This window comes from Ciconia boyciana, chromosome 7 (genome assembly GCF_034638445.1).
Source record: "Ciconia boyciana chromosome 7, ASM3463844v1, whole genome shotgun sequence".
Lineage (NCBI taxonomy): Eukaryota > Metazoa > Chordata > Aves > Ciconiiformes > Ciconiidae > Ciconia > Ciconia boyciana.
In genome coordinates, this window is record NC_132940.1 from 57,349,833 (window position 1) to 57,365,612 (window position 15,780).

The following is a 15,780-nucleotide window of genomic DNA, read 5'->3' on the forward strand; positions in this document are numbered from 1 at the left end:
TGACTGCAAAAATGTAGTAGTTAGTTTTCCATTGCATGAGCTAGAAAAATGTAGGGAGATCTGGAGGTCACATAGCCCAATCACCTGCTCAAAGCAGCACTAACTTCAAAGTTGATCAGATTGTTTACTGCATGGCCACTAGTGCTAAAGCAAAGGAATTTGCAGAAAAATGAGGTTATGGGGTCAGTAGGTCAGAGCTAGTTAGTCCCTGTTAGTGGTAGTACAGTTTTAGAATGGCTTTCACCTATTGTGAAACTGCACCTTCAGGCTAAAAGCTAGCCTTGCATTTCTGCTTAGGCATGCAGTCTCTGCGTTTGTGTCTTGAAATTCTTTCTCGTCATTTTAGAGCACTTGCAGATTTTTTTGATTAAACTTTTGGTATAGATAGAACCTTAAAAAAAAAAAGCACTAGTTTATAAATGACAATGCTTTAAGTTTTGATTCTTGTTCATGCAGCCAGTCCAATACTATCAGCTCTTTCCCAGAAAATCATGAGATGCTGCCTTGCTCTGACCCTTGCATTGCAGTTCAGTGTTATACAACACAATACAGGATAACTGTGTGACAATGATTAGCCTCTGATGTCCTGTTGCAAGTTAACAGGGAGATGAAATTTATTTTAAAATGTTACTTCAGTTGTTCTCTGAGGAAATGCAAAGGGCAACCCAGTCCTGTTCAGACATTGATAAGTAGACTATAGCATCTCATTCAGATTCTTTGTGCCTGAAGATGATTGACCTACAGAACCTCTGTACAAAGAAACCAAAGTCCCTGACTATCTACAGGTTATCCTGGGGCTCAGAAACAGTTACTTTAACTGCCGTGAACAGTACATGTATATTTTACACATACTGTGTAATGGCATCCTTTGGGTATTATCCAATTGTCCACTACAAAGAGTTATACTTTTAATTTCCTGAATACCCTTTCCCTCAGAATGCCAAAGCACTTGACAAGTACTGGTAAGTATTTTAACCTCTTTTTTGCAGAAAGAAAACTGAAGCACAGATAAACTGAGTGATTCACCAAGGGGTTTCACAGTCTGAGTCTGAAATGTGGCTGAGAGTAGAAACAGGGACACTGAGTCCTATTCTAAGGCTTGAAAATAAGGCTGTGAAGTTCTGTTCTTGAAGCTACCCTCTTTTGGACTTTCCTCTGTGCCTTTTTTTCACATTCACAGCATCGATGCAGAATCAGCATTTATTTATGGGGAGAATTTATTGAGCACCATCTTGGAAAAATGAAAGAGGCTAAGAGCACCTTGTTGAAACAGATATTGTAACTCATTGTTACTTGTTACCCAGGACATACCTGAATATTTCTAAAAGCTTGCAAAATAGAATATGGCAACAGGAAAATACCATCTTCCTGGGCTGTGTAAGTACAAAGGCAGGCAAAGGCAATAAAATGTGGTAAACAGAAATAGAAGACCAGAAAGAAAGGCTTTCATTCCCAGGCAGCAGATGTAGCAATACCACGGCAGCATTGCAGTGGTTGTCTGTGAAAGGAAAAAAAGTTACGTTCATTCCAGAATAGATTTTGTTTTGTTTTGCTTTGTTGTTACTTGCTGACTTTCCATTTCCCTAACAAGGAGTGCTAGGGAAAATTCAATCCAATTCAGGGTGCTAATGGAAAAATCTTAACAGACACGAAGGCTCAGGCATGAAATACTCCATTATTGTAACTGTGAGAGTCTTCATTTTACATGGATATATATAGAGGTGCATACAGGAAGAGCTGATACCATGTATGAGAGAAAGGGCAGATTTCTATCAGGGAAATGACTGTGACAGTTTCTTATGTCTATGTCCTTATGGTCTCACAGGAAGAGCTGATACCATGTATGAGAGAAAGGGCAGATTTCTATCAGGGAAATGACTGTGACAGTTTCTTATGTCTATGTCCTTATGGTCTCTGGCGACTCTTGGCGAAGTCTTAGCTTAGTGAAGATCCAGAAAGGTAGCTCAGAGCTGCACTGTATACTCTCCCTCACCCAATGCTTTTCTGTGGGTCTGGAAATTCTGAAGCAAAGTTTTAAATTCATCCCATTTTTGCTTGAAGCTTTTGGTGTCACAAATGAACTTGTAAATTTTGCAGGAACAGGCCTGTTCAATATTGAAAAACTAGTACTGGAATTATCATGATGCTCAAAAGTTTATGCCAGCTGGACTTGATGCACATTTTAGGTGTGGGAATTTGTTTAAATATTAGTCACAGATCAACCCAGAAAAGGCAGAAAACCCTCTGCTGACCATTTTCTAAAAAGTGCCTTGAAAATATTTAAGTAGTATATATGACACCTTATTTCAAGGAGAACTCTGTTTACTCCCAGTGGAAGCTGCTTGAATACTGCTAATGGCTAAACTTGTCCCCGTACGTGTGGGGAGGAAAGAGGTGGCACTTGATGGGGAAATTCCTTTGGTCTAGTTCACTTCTGAGGGCATAATTTTTGATTATTTGACTACATGTTTGTGGACTGCATTTCTGTACAAAACTCCTTAGCTGGAGTGAATTGGGCTAGGTCCACAAAGTTAAACCACGCAGGCTAGTACTGCCCATAGGCTGTCAGGCACAGTGGGATAAGCCACAGAGCTGTAAAGGATAATATAATCTGTAAGGGATGACTGTAGTTAGCATTTCTCTATTTTCATTTGCTTGTAATTCTCCCAAACTCTAACTCTTTGAAATAAAACTTTCCCAAAGGCTATCTTCTTCAGCCTGACACTTTCTTGGAAAACTTCAGTAAAAATGGTTTGGCCATCTCAATGAACAAGGCTAGGAAAATGGTCTTGTTTTAGTTACCTTTGTGGCAAGAGCTGGAACATGGCAGTACAAAATAGTTTTGTCCCTTCCTAAAGTGTCCAGATTTGGCAGAACTGTAAGCACTTGGGGAAAAAAAAAAATCTCAGCTCATACGTTTTCATTATGTATGAACTTGCTACAGTTTGGCTCCTATAGTCTCATTTCCTTTGTTGTCAGCAAAAATCTTTGGAACCCAGAGAAAAAATATGTTTCTCATCCCCTGCACTGTTTGTTTCTTTACAGTATGATCTTGCAGCAGCTTAAGCCCTTCTTAATGCAGGGCTGTCACAGTCTCCCTTTCTCCTCTCCTCTTTGCCCAGCACAGCAGTGTGTTTGTGACTCTGCTTTCCCTCAGTACTTACGGTCACATAACTAGTGGGAACAAAGGAGGGAACTGAAAACTGTCACTGGTGGGGAGGGTTGGTTTTGTTTTGGCTAGTTCAGTTCCTCATCATCCAGTTCCGTGAACAGCAGTGCTGACAAAAAAGGAGACTGAAGTGTGTGGCCAGATGTTGGGAGGAAAGGGAGAATTGTACCAGACCCAGTTCAGACTGGTTTCAACTGTTCTGGAGTCAGCCCTGAAACTGTGGCTACTTGCTGCTGCTTTTACTCCTGCTGACAAATAAAGAGAAGCTGGTGCAGTAGGTATAAAGATTTCAACCCTGTTAAAAACCCATGTGGGTGTTAATGTGATTCAACTTAGTGCAATCTGGGTTTGTGTTTTTTTTTTTTTTAATAACTTGTGGAACTACATAAAGAAATCTCCATTGAAAGAACAGGGAAAGACTGAAATCAGAACTGCTGGGCAGGGCATGTGCTCTTGAACGTGTGAAGTGGCATATATAATACTCAGTAGTCTGAAAATTCAGTTCTAAAAATGTCAAGTTGGTCTTCCAAAGTAGTGTATTCTCTTTTGATCTTCATCTATGGAACTCAAGAGTTCTCAGTGTGGCTGGTAACAGCCTGTTACCTCTGAGAAGTGTTGTGAAAACAGCTCAGTAAATATTTATGAAGCACTTGAATTGTAAAAATGACTATTAGAAAAAAGACAATTATTTTCAGAGCAGGGATTGAAATAGCATATGGATAATAAGGCTCTGGGCCTCCACTGAGAAATACAGATAAATCAAAATAGTGAATAGCTGCTCATGAATTAGTGTGTTTGATTCCATGCACTGAACAAGGCAAGGATTCTTAGAGGGGGGTGGACCAAGATGCCGTAGCAGCAAAGGGGCAAAATTAGGGTTGCACATGTAGCTTTGCTTCTGGCATATCGTGTCTTCTAAATGCTATAAAATATTCACCTAGGGATTTCTTTGTGTGCAACATAAATGTGAAATACAGGAGCAGAGATTTCAAAATTTCTGTGAGCTCGGTAAGCAAATAACATGTTTAACAGCACATTGCACATACAAAATCCATTACTCACCTTACAAGCATCCTGGAAGGCCAACTTGGTACATGAAATTCATATGAGGGAACACAGCTGGAGCCTTTTCAGTTCTTTAAATAATAAAACTTAAACTGGTTCCATCTCAGTGAAATGTGTACGACTGCTCATTGGATCCATTCCAGTGTTCCTCAGAGTCACTAATGCGTAACACTCACTAACTAATAACATCTGGATAGAGGATAAAAGAATGTCTTGCAAGAGTCTGGGGATGTGTGCAGGAGAAATGAAGCTGCAGAGAGATTAGCTGACTCAGAAAAGATGGTGCATGTGATTTTCATTAATGGTTTTGGGAAACCACCAGTTTCTATAGTTCAAGATATTTCTGCAAATTAAGTAGAGAAAAGGAAAAGATGCTTTCAATTTTGTGGCTGTAGGGCTGCTATCACACTTGGGAAAGTCTGAGGAAACCAAGTGGTGTGTCTCCTTGCAGAATAATATTCCACATACAGGGGCCTTGCTCTGTGCTTCTTATATGGGCAGATTTTCAGGGGACTTGACAGCAATTTTGCTAGAGCAAAGAAGTATAGATTATATTGCCTAAGAATAGAAAAGACTTTCTGTATTAAGTCATTAAATTATAAACCTTAGATGCACTGGTATTTCATTAGCTGCCGAAGCATGCTGTTTTGTCATCACCAGCATTCAAAACCACTATTAAGTCATTAATTATCTTCAAAGTCATGTTCCTGTGGAAGAGCATGAGCTGCAAGCCCCAATAAACAGTTTAGCAGACTAGTCATTTCCATGCCTGTTCTTGCCAAAGGACTTTGATTCTGCTGTAGGTGATTAGTGAGAATGCACAAACTCTCCCACAGAACAGATGGGGAAGCATGTGGTTGGGAAATTCACACAAGGCCTGAACGTAAAGCATGGTACTTAATTGAGGGGGGCTTTGAACGTCTTGCAAGTGCTGTGTGTGTGTCGTAACTCTTGACTACAGAGCCCATGTCTCTTGCTAGCTAATGAGTTACCTTTACTCTAGCAGGAGGAAATTTGAGGCCAGCTACCCAAATGGACTAATCCAGCTGTCTCTGAGCACCTGGGAGCTGCACATGGTTGGTTGTGCCTCATTGTGTGATGCAGCCCCCCCGTGAGACACGAACTCCTGAGAGATGGTGCCTCTACCCTGCCATGCAGGAGCAGAGTGGGGAAATGAGTGAAACCACAGCCTTTCCCCATGGGCAGCACAGCAAATTGTCCTCAATGAATTAATATTTCAGTCCTGGAGTGGTGGAGAGACTGCAAAGCAACATTGAACACATGAGTCTATGCCATTTCCTAGCAGCTTTAGGGACACTACAGCCCACATTACCACTTGCTGTAGGCTAGGTAATAAAACAGTAATTCCATATTTATCATGCGACTTGTTCATAAAAAAATAGTAAGCAGTACTAAAGCCCCATAGAAACACAGTGGTGCTCCAGGTGAATGCAAGTGATAGACACAAACCCTGCTTTATTGTAAATATCCTTGCTATAAAAAGTTTACCTCTGCATACAATGCCCTTTAACAATACTTGCTTTAAGAGCAGCATCAAGCAATTTAAAAGATTGAGTTCAAAATAAAATCCACATTACTCATTATCCAGGGGGTACTGTGAAACAATAGGATAAAAAAACCTTGAAACCATGCAGACCTTAGATTGTTTATAGATAGTTGTAGTTTTCCTTTGTTCCTGTGCCTTTATTCTTTCAGTAGGCAGTTGAACACTGTAACTTTCAGCTTCCTCAGCAGTACAGTACAGTAATAACCTTGAAATGGCCAACTGTACGGAATTTTATAAGGGAGTTCCCATATAAAATATGTCCAGTTCCACAGTAATTAGTGCAATAATAATTGGCAGGAATTTGGGCTGTTTCTCTCTAAATGACTCCAGAAACTACCTAAATGTAGTGACATGCAGCAGTCTCTGAATATGGGCCAGTCAATAACTCAAAAATATGCTGGAGCATAACCGAAAACAGATTGCTTCCTGTTTTCAATTCATTTCTGGGTCAATTGGAAGGGGAAAGTTTGCTGTGTCAATCTGAATCAAATTCACCCTTGAAATACAAGCAGCTGGATTTGACAGTTTCCTTATCTTGTATCTGAATTATGAATTCTGAATTATGTCATACTGATGAAGCCAAGACTAAGCTAGTAAACTGACCGGAGTAATTTGCTGGATTAAGGAGCATCTGCACTTGGGCTTTCTGGGAATGTGTCATCTTTCACTTAAAATGTCCAGTGCTGTTTCCTGGATCACCCGGAGCTGTCTGGGTTTGCAAGTTGTGATCCAGACATCAAAGTCATAACTGATTTCTATGTTTTCTGCTGACTGCTTTCAGCCAGGATTTTCATACCAGTATCAACCATCCCTTCAAGCTAGAGAGTTTTCTGATTAATAAATAGGTCAAACAACTTGGTATTGCTGACCATGCTGTTCTAAGCAAAAGTTCTCATGTTTCCTAAAGTTACTACCTTTGCTTCTATTCCTTTTAATAACACATCCAGTATATATACAATTTGGGAATTAGCTTTGTAAAGCAATCCAGTGGACTGAATTCAGATTTAGATAGGGTAACTGGACACTGGCAGCATATCTGGGGTATTCAGGAGTGCCTGGTAAGAGTGTGAAATAATGTCTTGGTTTTCTTTAATTGAATCAGGATTTTTGTGATCAAGTCTTAGGTTTATTTTTTTTAATGCTGATTTTTCAAGGTATAAATAGGATGTAGCTGGGAGAAGCTCCAGGAGAGAATATTGTTAAGTGTGATAGGTATAATCACAGTCTGCATTGTCAAGATCATGGCAGATGAGAATTCAAGGCTAAACAGAATCTTCAGGAGGCATTAGTATGGAAAAGAGTGAATTTGCTGATGCTTGTAACCACTTTACTCAGGGATTCATGGGGAAAAACATGAAAGGGCCTGTTTGAAAATTTATCAAATAGTTGATGAAGGTTAGTATTCTGGTTTTGCCAACAGTAGAAATCATCCTGCCTGCAGATTAGAAAGGTATGAAGAACTTTGTCAATAAGGAAAAATAGCTTATATTTGCTGCATCTTGGGGTTGTTCCCCCCCACTCCCCTCCCCCCCCCCCCCCCCCCGGTTTCACAATGTCAGTACACCACTTAACAGTAACTTACCACTTTACAGTAACTTAATAACAGTACCTTTGAGAGAACAATTACTACTTCATGGAAAGCTTTCTTTGGGATGGGAAAAAGGCATCTGTTGAAAGTAGTGCTCAAAATCAAAACAAATCCCCTGCTGTATATTCTGAAAGAGAGTGATGGAAGAACCAAACAAAGTTGACATTTGCATTTCAGCTTAGTCCTGGGAACCATAAGAATCTTCTACCGGTCAATTATAGCCCCTAGTGACTGCTTGACTTTGCTGTTCTGTTGAAGAAACTTTCTAATATGGAGTCATTGTAAGGAAGTAATAGGCATGAAATGGACATTGCCAAGTCCCCATGTCATTCAGCATGGGATAAAACCAGGACGATTTAGGAAAGAGTTGGAGAAAAGCTGCTTTAATTAATTCTCTTCCCGGCTGCATGATAAGGCAGTTGAAAAGACACAGGGTAGAAGAAATGTCAGCTTCTGTTATTGCTGTCTATGAAACTGATATGTTGTCTTTTTAACTGCATGGTGTCTCTATGCTTTTATTGCCCCTTTTTTAAAACTACATTAAAAGAAGAATTTAATGACAAGGACATTTGAAAATTTGTTAATGTGTTTCTTTTAAAAAAAAGTGTTCAGTCCTCTCCTACATGAATCTTTTGATACTACGTCCTCCTCATTCAAAGATGTCTGCATCTTTTTTATTGCATTCCTCAGCTTCTCCCAGAGAAGAAAAAGTTATTAGTGACCACCATTAAACTTGGTGAAACCATTTAAACAGAATGTTACTGGATGCATTTGAAAACACCAGCTTTTATTTTTGGAAAAGTTCCTGTTCTATTTTAAAGTTTTCCCAGAATAAAACTGAAAAGGACTTAATCTTAGAATTGCAGCAATTTTGTTCTTTGTTGCCTGACCCAGATTCTTTCATCATTTCACCTGGTGTTCATATTTGTTTTTACCATGACATGCATGGCTGCCTGTATCAATTCAGCAACTAAGAAAAAGGAGAGCACTCTTTGCCTTATACTTATATAACACGCACTGTGAACTCATCAGTGTAAAACAAAGATACAAACTGTGAGAGAGAGGCTATTTTCTACTCAGGCCAAATTTTCTACTCAGGACTCCTTCTCATAGTTCATTCTAAACCTTATCCTGAGACTGCTGTCCAAAGAAAAGTGGTTATGTTGTTAAGGGTGATTTTCTAGTAGCATTAGACAACTCACTGTCAGCTGTGGTTTACAAAGCCTGCAAGGCCCAACAAACCTGACACGACAGAGCATATTCTGAATCATTTCCTCGGATTCACTGTCTTTACATACATGGTCACAGTGACCTGTTGAACGCCTGTATGATTACTCTTTTGAGACTTGTTCACGTGATGAAATCTTACAGGGAACAATCCTTTATAATCTGACATTAGCAAACCATTACCAGAACCAAAATTTCCTTTCTTTGGGAACCTGCACAAGTAACAACACCTGAGCTGAAAAACTATGCAAATGAAAATTATCCAACTGTTGATACAGCTGGCTAACATTTACCTGTGCTACCCTAAAGATGGTTGCCAGGGAGGAAGACAAACCAAAGTAGTCATTACAGCATGGAGCTGTAGGTGCCAATTTGAGACACAATGTAGCCCATCCCTTGTGCCAGCTGGTCCTTCACCACTCCAGCTACAATTCAGTTCTCTAAACCAGGTCTCAGTTACCACTGATATGACAGGATCTTTGCTCATTGCTTTTATTAGGAAGTAGGATTTCAACTTTTAGCATGCATTTGCTAATGTTACTTTCTTTTTGACTCCTTCAGCTACCAACAGGAGGTCCACAGAAATTTCCTGCCCTCCAAAATCCATTTCTGAAGTAGAGTTATCAAAAAAGAAAAACATTAAGAAGACTAAAGGTGGAATTAAGGTAGGAGTATCTGTGTTTTGGGCACACCCCATATTCTGAGAGAACTCAAAACAATATAAATATAGGTTTACGTATTTATACTTGGAATTAAAAAATTGAACATTTACAAGTTAATTCTCTGGTAAGCATTTTTTTTTTTTTTTTTTACACTTTGTGTTGCAGTTTGAAAGTTACTCAGCTGACAGCGTTAAAAAGATTTATGCTCATGCACATGGAAAAACAAGTTACACTAAAGTAGAAATGACTTTCAAAGGATGAAAGAGGAAATGTGGAGGGAACGTCCAACAATAATACATTAAAGTCCATCCAAAGCGCCTGTCCTTCCTTGTAGCATATGAACTATTTTGTTTCTAGAACTGGAATCTTATTCCAGCTTCTCTGAAGATGTGTTATGTTTAGGGGTTTACAAAGTTATATATTTTTCCTTCTTTAAATATTTTCTAAGGGTAGTTTCTATGCAAAGGAGGAAAGACTAGACATTTAATACTTAAAAATAAACCAACAAACAAAAAAACAAAGACAAATTCCACTGTTACCTGTTGCTGCATGGGCCAGTAAGGTTCAGGGAAATGTATTTTGCTTTTGTGTCTCTATGATGAGATTTGTTGCATTATTGTTTCTGCAGCAAGGTTCTGTTTAGGACTCTTTGGACATCCTTATCCTCTCCTCCCTATTCCCAAGCCTTACAGCATTTAAGAGCCCTGCCCTTACAGCAGTCTTTTGTTTGAGCTGTAAAGACTGACTGGAATAACAAGCTATCAAGACAGCCATTTGGCCCTCCTTGAGTATTTTAGGACTGCAAACAGAAGGATCCAGAAACTTCATTCATTTGCAATTCCTGTAACTAAGATGAAGCGCAGCTGATCCTGAAACTTCTCATTTGCCCAAGCTAGCTGAAATAGCCACTTTGAGAGACCAGACTTCTTTTTTTTTTTTCCCCTGTCAGATTAAAGTAATGCCACATTTGTCTTATTTAAAATGTTTGGGTTTAGACCATGTAAATATCCCTGTGAAAGAGACAGGAGGAGTACCACTGAAGTAGCCACTCTTCTGCTATCCATACCCCTGACTTGCTTATACATTTGACCTTTATTTCCCTAAAGCTGAAAAGCAAAAATTAAATTCAGTCCACTTTCTGAAATGGCCAAAACAGCCTACAACTTCAGCAAGAAGCCCAGAATAAAATCTAGTTATCAGCGGGAACATACAGCTTATCTCACCTTTGTCTAAACTCACAGAAGAAAGTGACTTTGGAATTAGTCTTATTCTCACATCAGTAATGCAGGTAATCAATCAGTTGCATTCCTCCCACATAGTTAGGTATATGCAACAACAAGGTACACGCTTTATAAAAGCATATATTAATTCATTTTTAAAACTACTTTCCAAGACTACAGTGCAAATTATGACCCCTATCCTTCCCTCCCATTGTTGCTATAAAATTTGTTTGTATTTTATTTGTTCTGATAATAGTTCAGGTGAGGATACTTTATTAATGGATTCCATCATCATCACCAACCAGCTAAATAATTTAGCTATATAGAATATAAGGCAGGCCACTGCTTTTTTCCCCAGAATCAGCCCTTAAAAATGAAGAAGTGCTTAGAAACCCAAAGACACTACTGGAGTTTAGATATTGGCTTGGATTAACTGCAAACTCAGCAGCTGAACTGTTTTACTGAATTTGAAGAGATTGCCTTTGAGTAAGCCCAAATAGTGGTTGGTACTTTTAAAGCTGCAGGCACAAGGAGGAAAAGCCTGCTTAAAACTTGCCTGGAGTACACTTGAAGTGATCCAATTCTGCAAGACTGGACAAGGAAGCAGGTTAATGTTTATCAAAATATTATGTAAAAAGCTCCAGTCCATTTCAACCTGGGGACAGCCCCTGCACATGTATACTGTGCTCAGTATTTGAGGGTTGCACTGTCTTACATAATACTGCTACTAGTACAAAGACTCTTCTCAGAGGCACAAGACTGATTCCCTAGATCTCTCCATATGGCACTGTACAAAGAACAAAGTGTGAAGTCTTTGGGTTGGCTTCAGGCAGGAAACAAAATAGTATTTCAGAGTCTAAGGAACAGACTGTTATGCCTGTAATTATCTACATAAGGAGGTAATTCACCTTCTATGATGGAAGAACGTAAAGACTTTGCCTGGAGTCAAGAATGCCTCCCATGCCAATACTGAGCAAGGAAGTAGGAAAATAGGGTGAGGAGGTACTCTTGATTTACAACCTGCACATCTAGAATTCAATTATTTTAACTTGTCTAGTGATTTCTAGACTTGGTAAGATCCAGTTTTTATTCTTTTAAAGAGTTAAAGTTCTCTAAATAATAAAAGCATCATCAGTTAAGTATTTTCACTTTTAATGTGCCCTTTTTATTCAGATTGAAGTGATGCATGAAGCTAGTCAAGGAGGATCTAGCAGAGTCCTGGTGATGAGTGAAAGTGATGAGAACTTGTCAACAAGGAGGAGGTAAGGCTGCACACATAAGCCAGTATCATTTTTTTGTTCTTAGAATGCAGATAACTGCATTTATAGTACAGTCTCTACAACTTCAAAGAAGAAGATTAATAAATAAATATAATCAAGTCACTGAAATGCTTATAGCCATTCATATAGCCATATCAAGCCATATAGCTTATACACAGTCTATGAGCTGGAAAAGCAAACAAGATTTATCTTTGGGTTTGGGGCTTGGGGGATATTTTGCCCTTTTTTTTTTTTCTTAGAAGCATTAACTACATGACATGAGAAAATAAGTCATTAGAATAAGCCTTGCATGTATTTACAAAAAAGCAGTATTAAAGATCATCTCATGTTCAGGATATTCATATCTGATTATATGCCACTGAGAAGCTTCTGTTTTTTTTTTTTTTTTTTAAGTGCAAGCAATAATCTTTTCTCCCTTTCTGCAGTCTTGAGAAATATTATTAATGTTTTCTAAAACACCAAATACATAAGTCATTTGGTTTACCAAGCAAACCCAGTTTAATTTAGTTGAACTACAGTTTCTAGGCCAAAAGAGAAAAAAAAAAACAACAAAAAACCAAAACCAAAGAACACAAAACCACACACACACCAAAATTCACCCTGCAACAAGCCAGACCCCACAATCCTCACCAACTTAATTTCCTTTGTTCTCTTCTTCAGTATGATTTAGACAATTTATACTTTTGTTATGCCCCTCTCACACAAATATACACTGAAGTTACTTGATGCAGAAGACTACATTTCTAAAAACACTAGCTTGATACATTATGCTAGACAAATTGGAGACACATACAAAAATGTGACTTATTACTATCCAACTTTAATTATACTCTATGAAAATACTATGACTGGTCTCCAAACCATCAGCTAGTTTTCAAAAGGTGCAAAGCGTGATCTGAAATAGAACTTACTTAGATGGATACACATCTCTTGGGGAATAGTTGCCTAAAGAGAATATACAGATTTGGAGTTAATATTAACAACAGCTTAAGCTTCTAATATCTGGCAGTTTTATACAACTTCAGACCTAGAAGCTTGGTAAACAAATTTTTGAGTTGTCTCCTTCCTTGGTAACATCAATTTTGCCTTTTGTTCCACAAAATAATCTGAATAGAAGGGAAGCAGGAGAAGGGGGGGGGAAACAGTTTGAAGTCCTCTCATGAGAGGGAACTCAGAATAGCATTTAAAAGCATCAGAGCTGAGCTTGTCAGTTACAAAGAAAGCAACAAGAGATATTTACCACCTTTGTCATGTTGTTTTGTTTGGTTTTTTTTTTTAAAACAAATAAGTCTGTTTATTCAAAACAAGTTTTACAAAACAATTGTCTTTGTGGTACAGAGCAAAGTTTAGGAATAAATATTGAATACTTTGTATAAAAATTAGTACTATCAAAGGGAAACTGATGCAAACCAAACAAACAGGTAAAAACAATTTTAGCATTAAATATGCTGTGCAACAATGTCAAACTCTGAATGAGGAGTGACCATTCAGGCTGATACAGTTTTATTTGTAGAAGTAAAACCTGACAGCCCTGCATTAGAGCACTGAGACTACTGTTAAAAAAGGTTCTAAAGGTGTACAAATCTTAAGTCAGTGTTTAGAACCAGAAAACAGGAATTTTTCTAGCTTCTCCATTTTTCAAAAGGAGTGCCTTCATGCTTTCCTTTTTATTCAACAAGCAACTTCTTTTCACCGCAGCAAAAGAAAATGCATACTACAAACATCAAGGCCCTTTTAAGATCAAGAAACAATTCAAACAAAACTCAAACCAGCTGTAAAACAAAGTATTTCAATGGTCAAAAGTGACTTTCAGATAATGGCAAACTAGATTTAAGCAGTGTTTTAGATGTTAACTTGGTCATTACCCTACAGAAGTTTAAGCTACTTAAAACTTACTTTACCTTTGCTTGTACGAGTGAAAACAATAAATCCCAACACATAGTTATGCTGGAAAAAGTTGTAGTCTTAATAGTACATTTTGGTTGCATACTAGTTATGAAGACCCTCTTTCCCTACAGTGAATAGGGTGGCTTTTTCTAGTAGTGCAGTTTTGCTGTGAAGCTTATTGATTTAAATGGCTTGCAACAGGTCAGAGATCTGATGAAGCAGCTTTCCTTTAGTATGGAATACTACTTTCTCTTTATATGCATTTATTTCTCCATAAGCCAACAGGTTATATAGATCTAAGGTTGTCTTGTGTTTTGTTTTTCTCTTTTAAAAAACACACATCCTCAGTACTTGTAATCAATCAGTTTAGGCAAGAACAGGAACTGGATTTGTTCTTTCTAAAGTATAGCTGTTAAATTCTTCAATCATTCTGACACTGATAAATGATTTATTTGTAGGCTCTTTATATACCCAACATTTAGGTCCAGTGAGGATTCTTATTCTTTTCCTTCTGGAAAACCAATTATAGAAAGTTACACATTTCATTTAATTCCAGTAGCTACCTACCATCCATCTGAAATGGCAGCTTAGAGAACAGTGAGCAAGCTCACTCCTAGATTCTGTCTACACTAACATATACCATTAGCCATTCAGACCATTAAAACCTGCAGCACAGGCCCAAGAGCAGTAGCTATTATTTAAACAAAAGTTTACTACTTATAGCTTAAAACTGCCAAGTCCTGTATAGCTGTTCTACAGTAAAGTCAGAAGACACAGATCAAGTACTTCACTGCACACAGCAAGAAAATCCCAGCAGAAGAAAAAGGCTAGTCTTAGACAGAAAGCAAGTAGTATTGTTCCTGTAATTAGCACATTTCCAACAGATGCTTTATAATTCATGAGCTTTTGCATTGTTATTGCTCTGCTGATGAATTTGACTTATTCAAGCTTTCAGAAGTAGTTTTCTGACACTATCCACACTAGAACTTGTTCCAGCATCAAATCAGTTCACAAGCAGTATCTGACTGTACCTTGTGTGGGCTGTGTGTCCACTCCAGGAAGAGCTACCACAGGTTTGACAATTAGCAACTAAAATATCTGTCCTGAGAGTCTGTGAGAACACCATTAGCAAGCTACACAAGAAAAGACTGCAGCCATCCTAGACCTTTGGTTCTCTGCAATATTTATACAGCACCACAGTACAACTCAATGGCTGGAGTTTAAGCATCACAGTTTGATCATCTATCCTGATTTACAATGCACAGGTGTTTTGTTCCTCCCACAGGTGATATTAACACTGAAATATGTTAAAGATACAGGGTTTTGTGGACACAAACTACCCTGAAATTTTAAAGACAATCTTGTGCTTAAGACTTCAGGAGAAATATTTTAGTGATTTTGATTTGTGTACTGAGTTTCTGTGGATCACCATGTCCTTATCCCCCTTCATTGAAGTGTCAAACTTTGTGCAGAAAATACCCTCCTTCTTCGTTAGTACAAGCATGAAATTTTGTTTTTGAAAGTCTTTAACAGATTCAAATTAGCTATAAGTAACATTCTCGGGGACTTTTGCTTGCTTTTCACCTTTAGAACCATGAATAGTGGAAAGCAGAAGCATTCTTAGAAGAAAATTCATTTTGCTTATTTGCTTATTAAAGATTGGACTGTTTAAATATACTACTTCAGTTTTCAGAAGGCAGAGAAAGATTACCAAAGGCAAAGGATTACACAAGTAAGATTTGATTTTTATCCTTTCAAGTTCAGTCCTGATCTAAAGGGAGCTCCTTTGTTACTTAAAACAACCAAGTCAGAGGGCACTCAAACACTGTTTCCCTATTTCAAAGATTTAGGGAGCTTCAGGAAAAATCACTTCTAGCACTCACTGTTTGTTTGTCAATTGTGCAGGTCCAGACTTACTTTTTATGAAGCACTTAGAAATGGTGAATATTAGTAACCAATTTACACTGCCTTAAACTACTGCAATAGTCTCATTCATCAAGTCAGAAGTTCTATTTTCCTCATGTCTTGAAAGGTCTACTCCATTTTGATATAGCAGATTTTCTTTTATCATCATCATGTACCTTGGTTCACATAGCTTTTTTTAAAAAAACTTAA

General features: G+C 38.0%; 1 protein-coding gene across 1 annotated transcript in view; it reads left to right on the top strand.

The window, feature by feature from the left end:
• The window catches only part of MCF2L2 (MCF.2 cell line derived transforming sequence-like 2), a 164,606-nt gene that overhangs the window by 58,927 nt on the left and 89,899 nt on the right, over positions 1 to 15,780 (top strand). The window contains exons 14-15 of the mRNA XM_072867200.1: positions 9,178 to 9,281; positions 11,672 to 11,760. Coding sequence (XP_072723301.1) covers positions 9,178 to 9,281; positions 11,672 to 11,760 — 193 coding nt within the window. The remainder of the gene's footprint in view (positions 1 to 9,177; positions 9,282 to 11,671; positions 11,761 to 15,780) is intronic.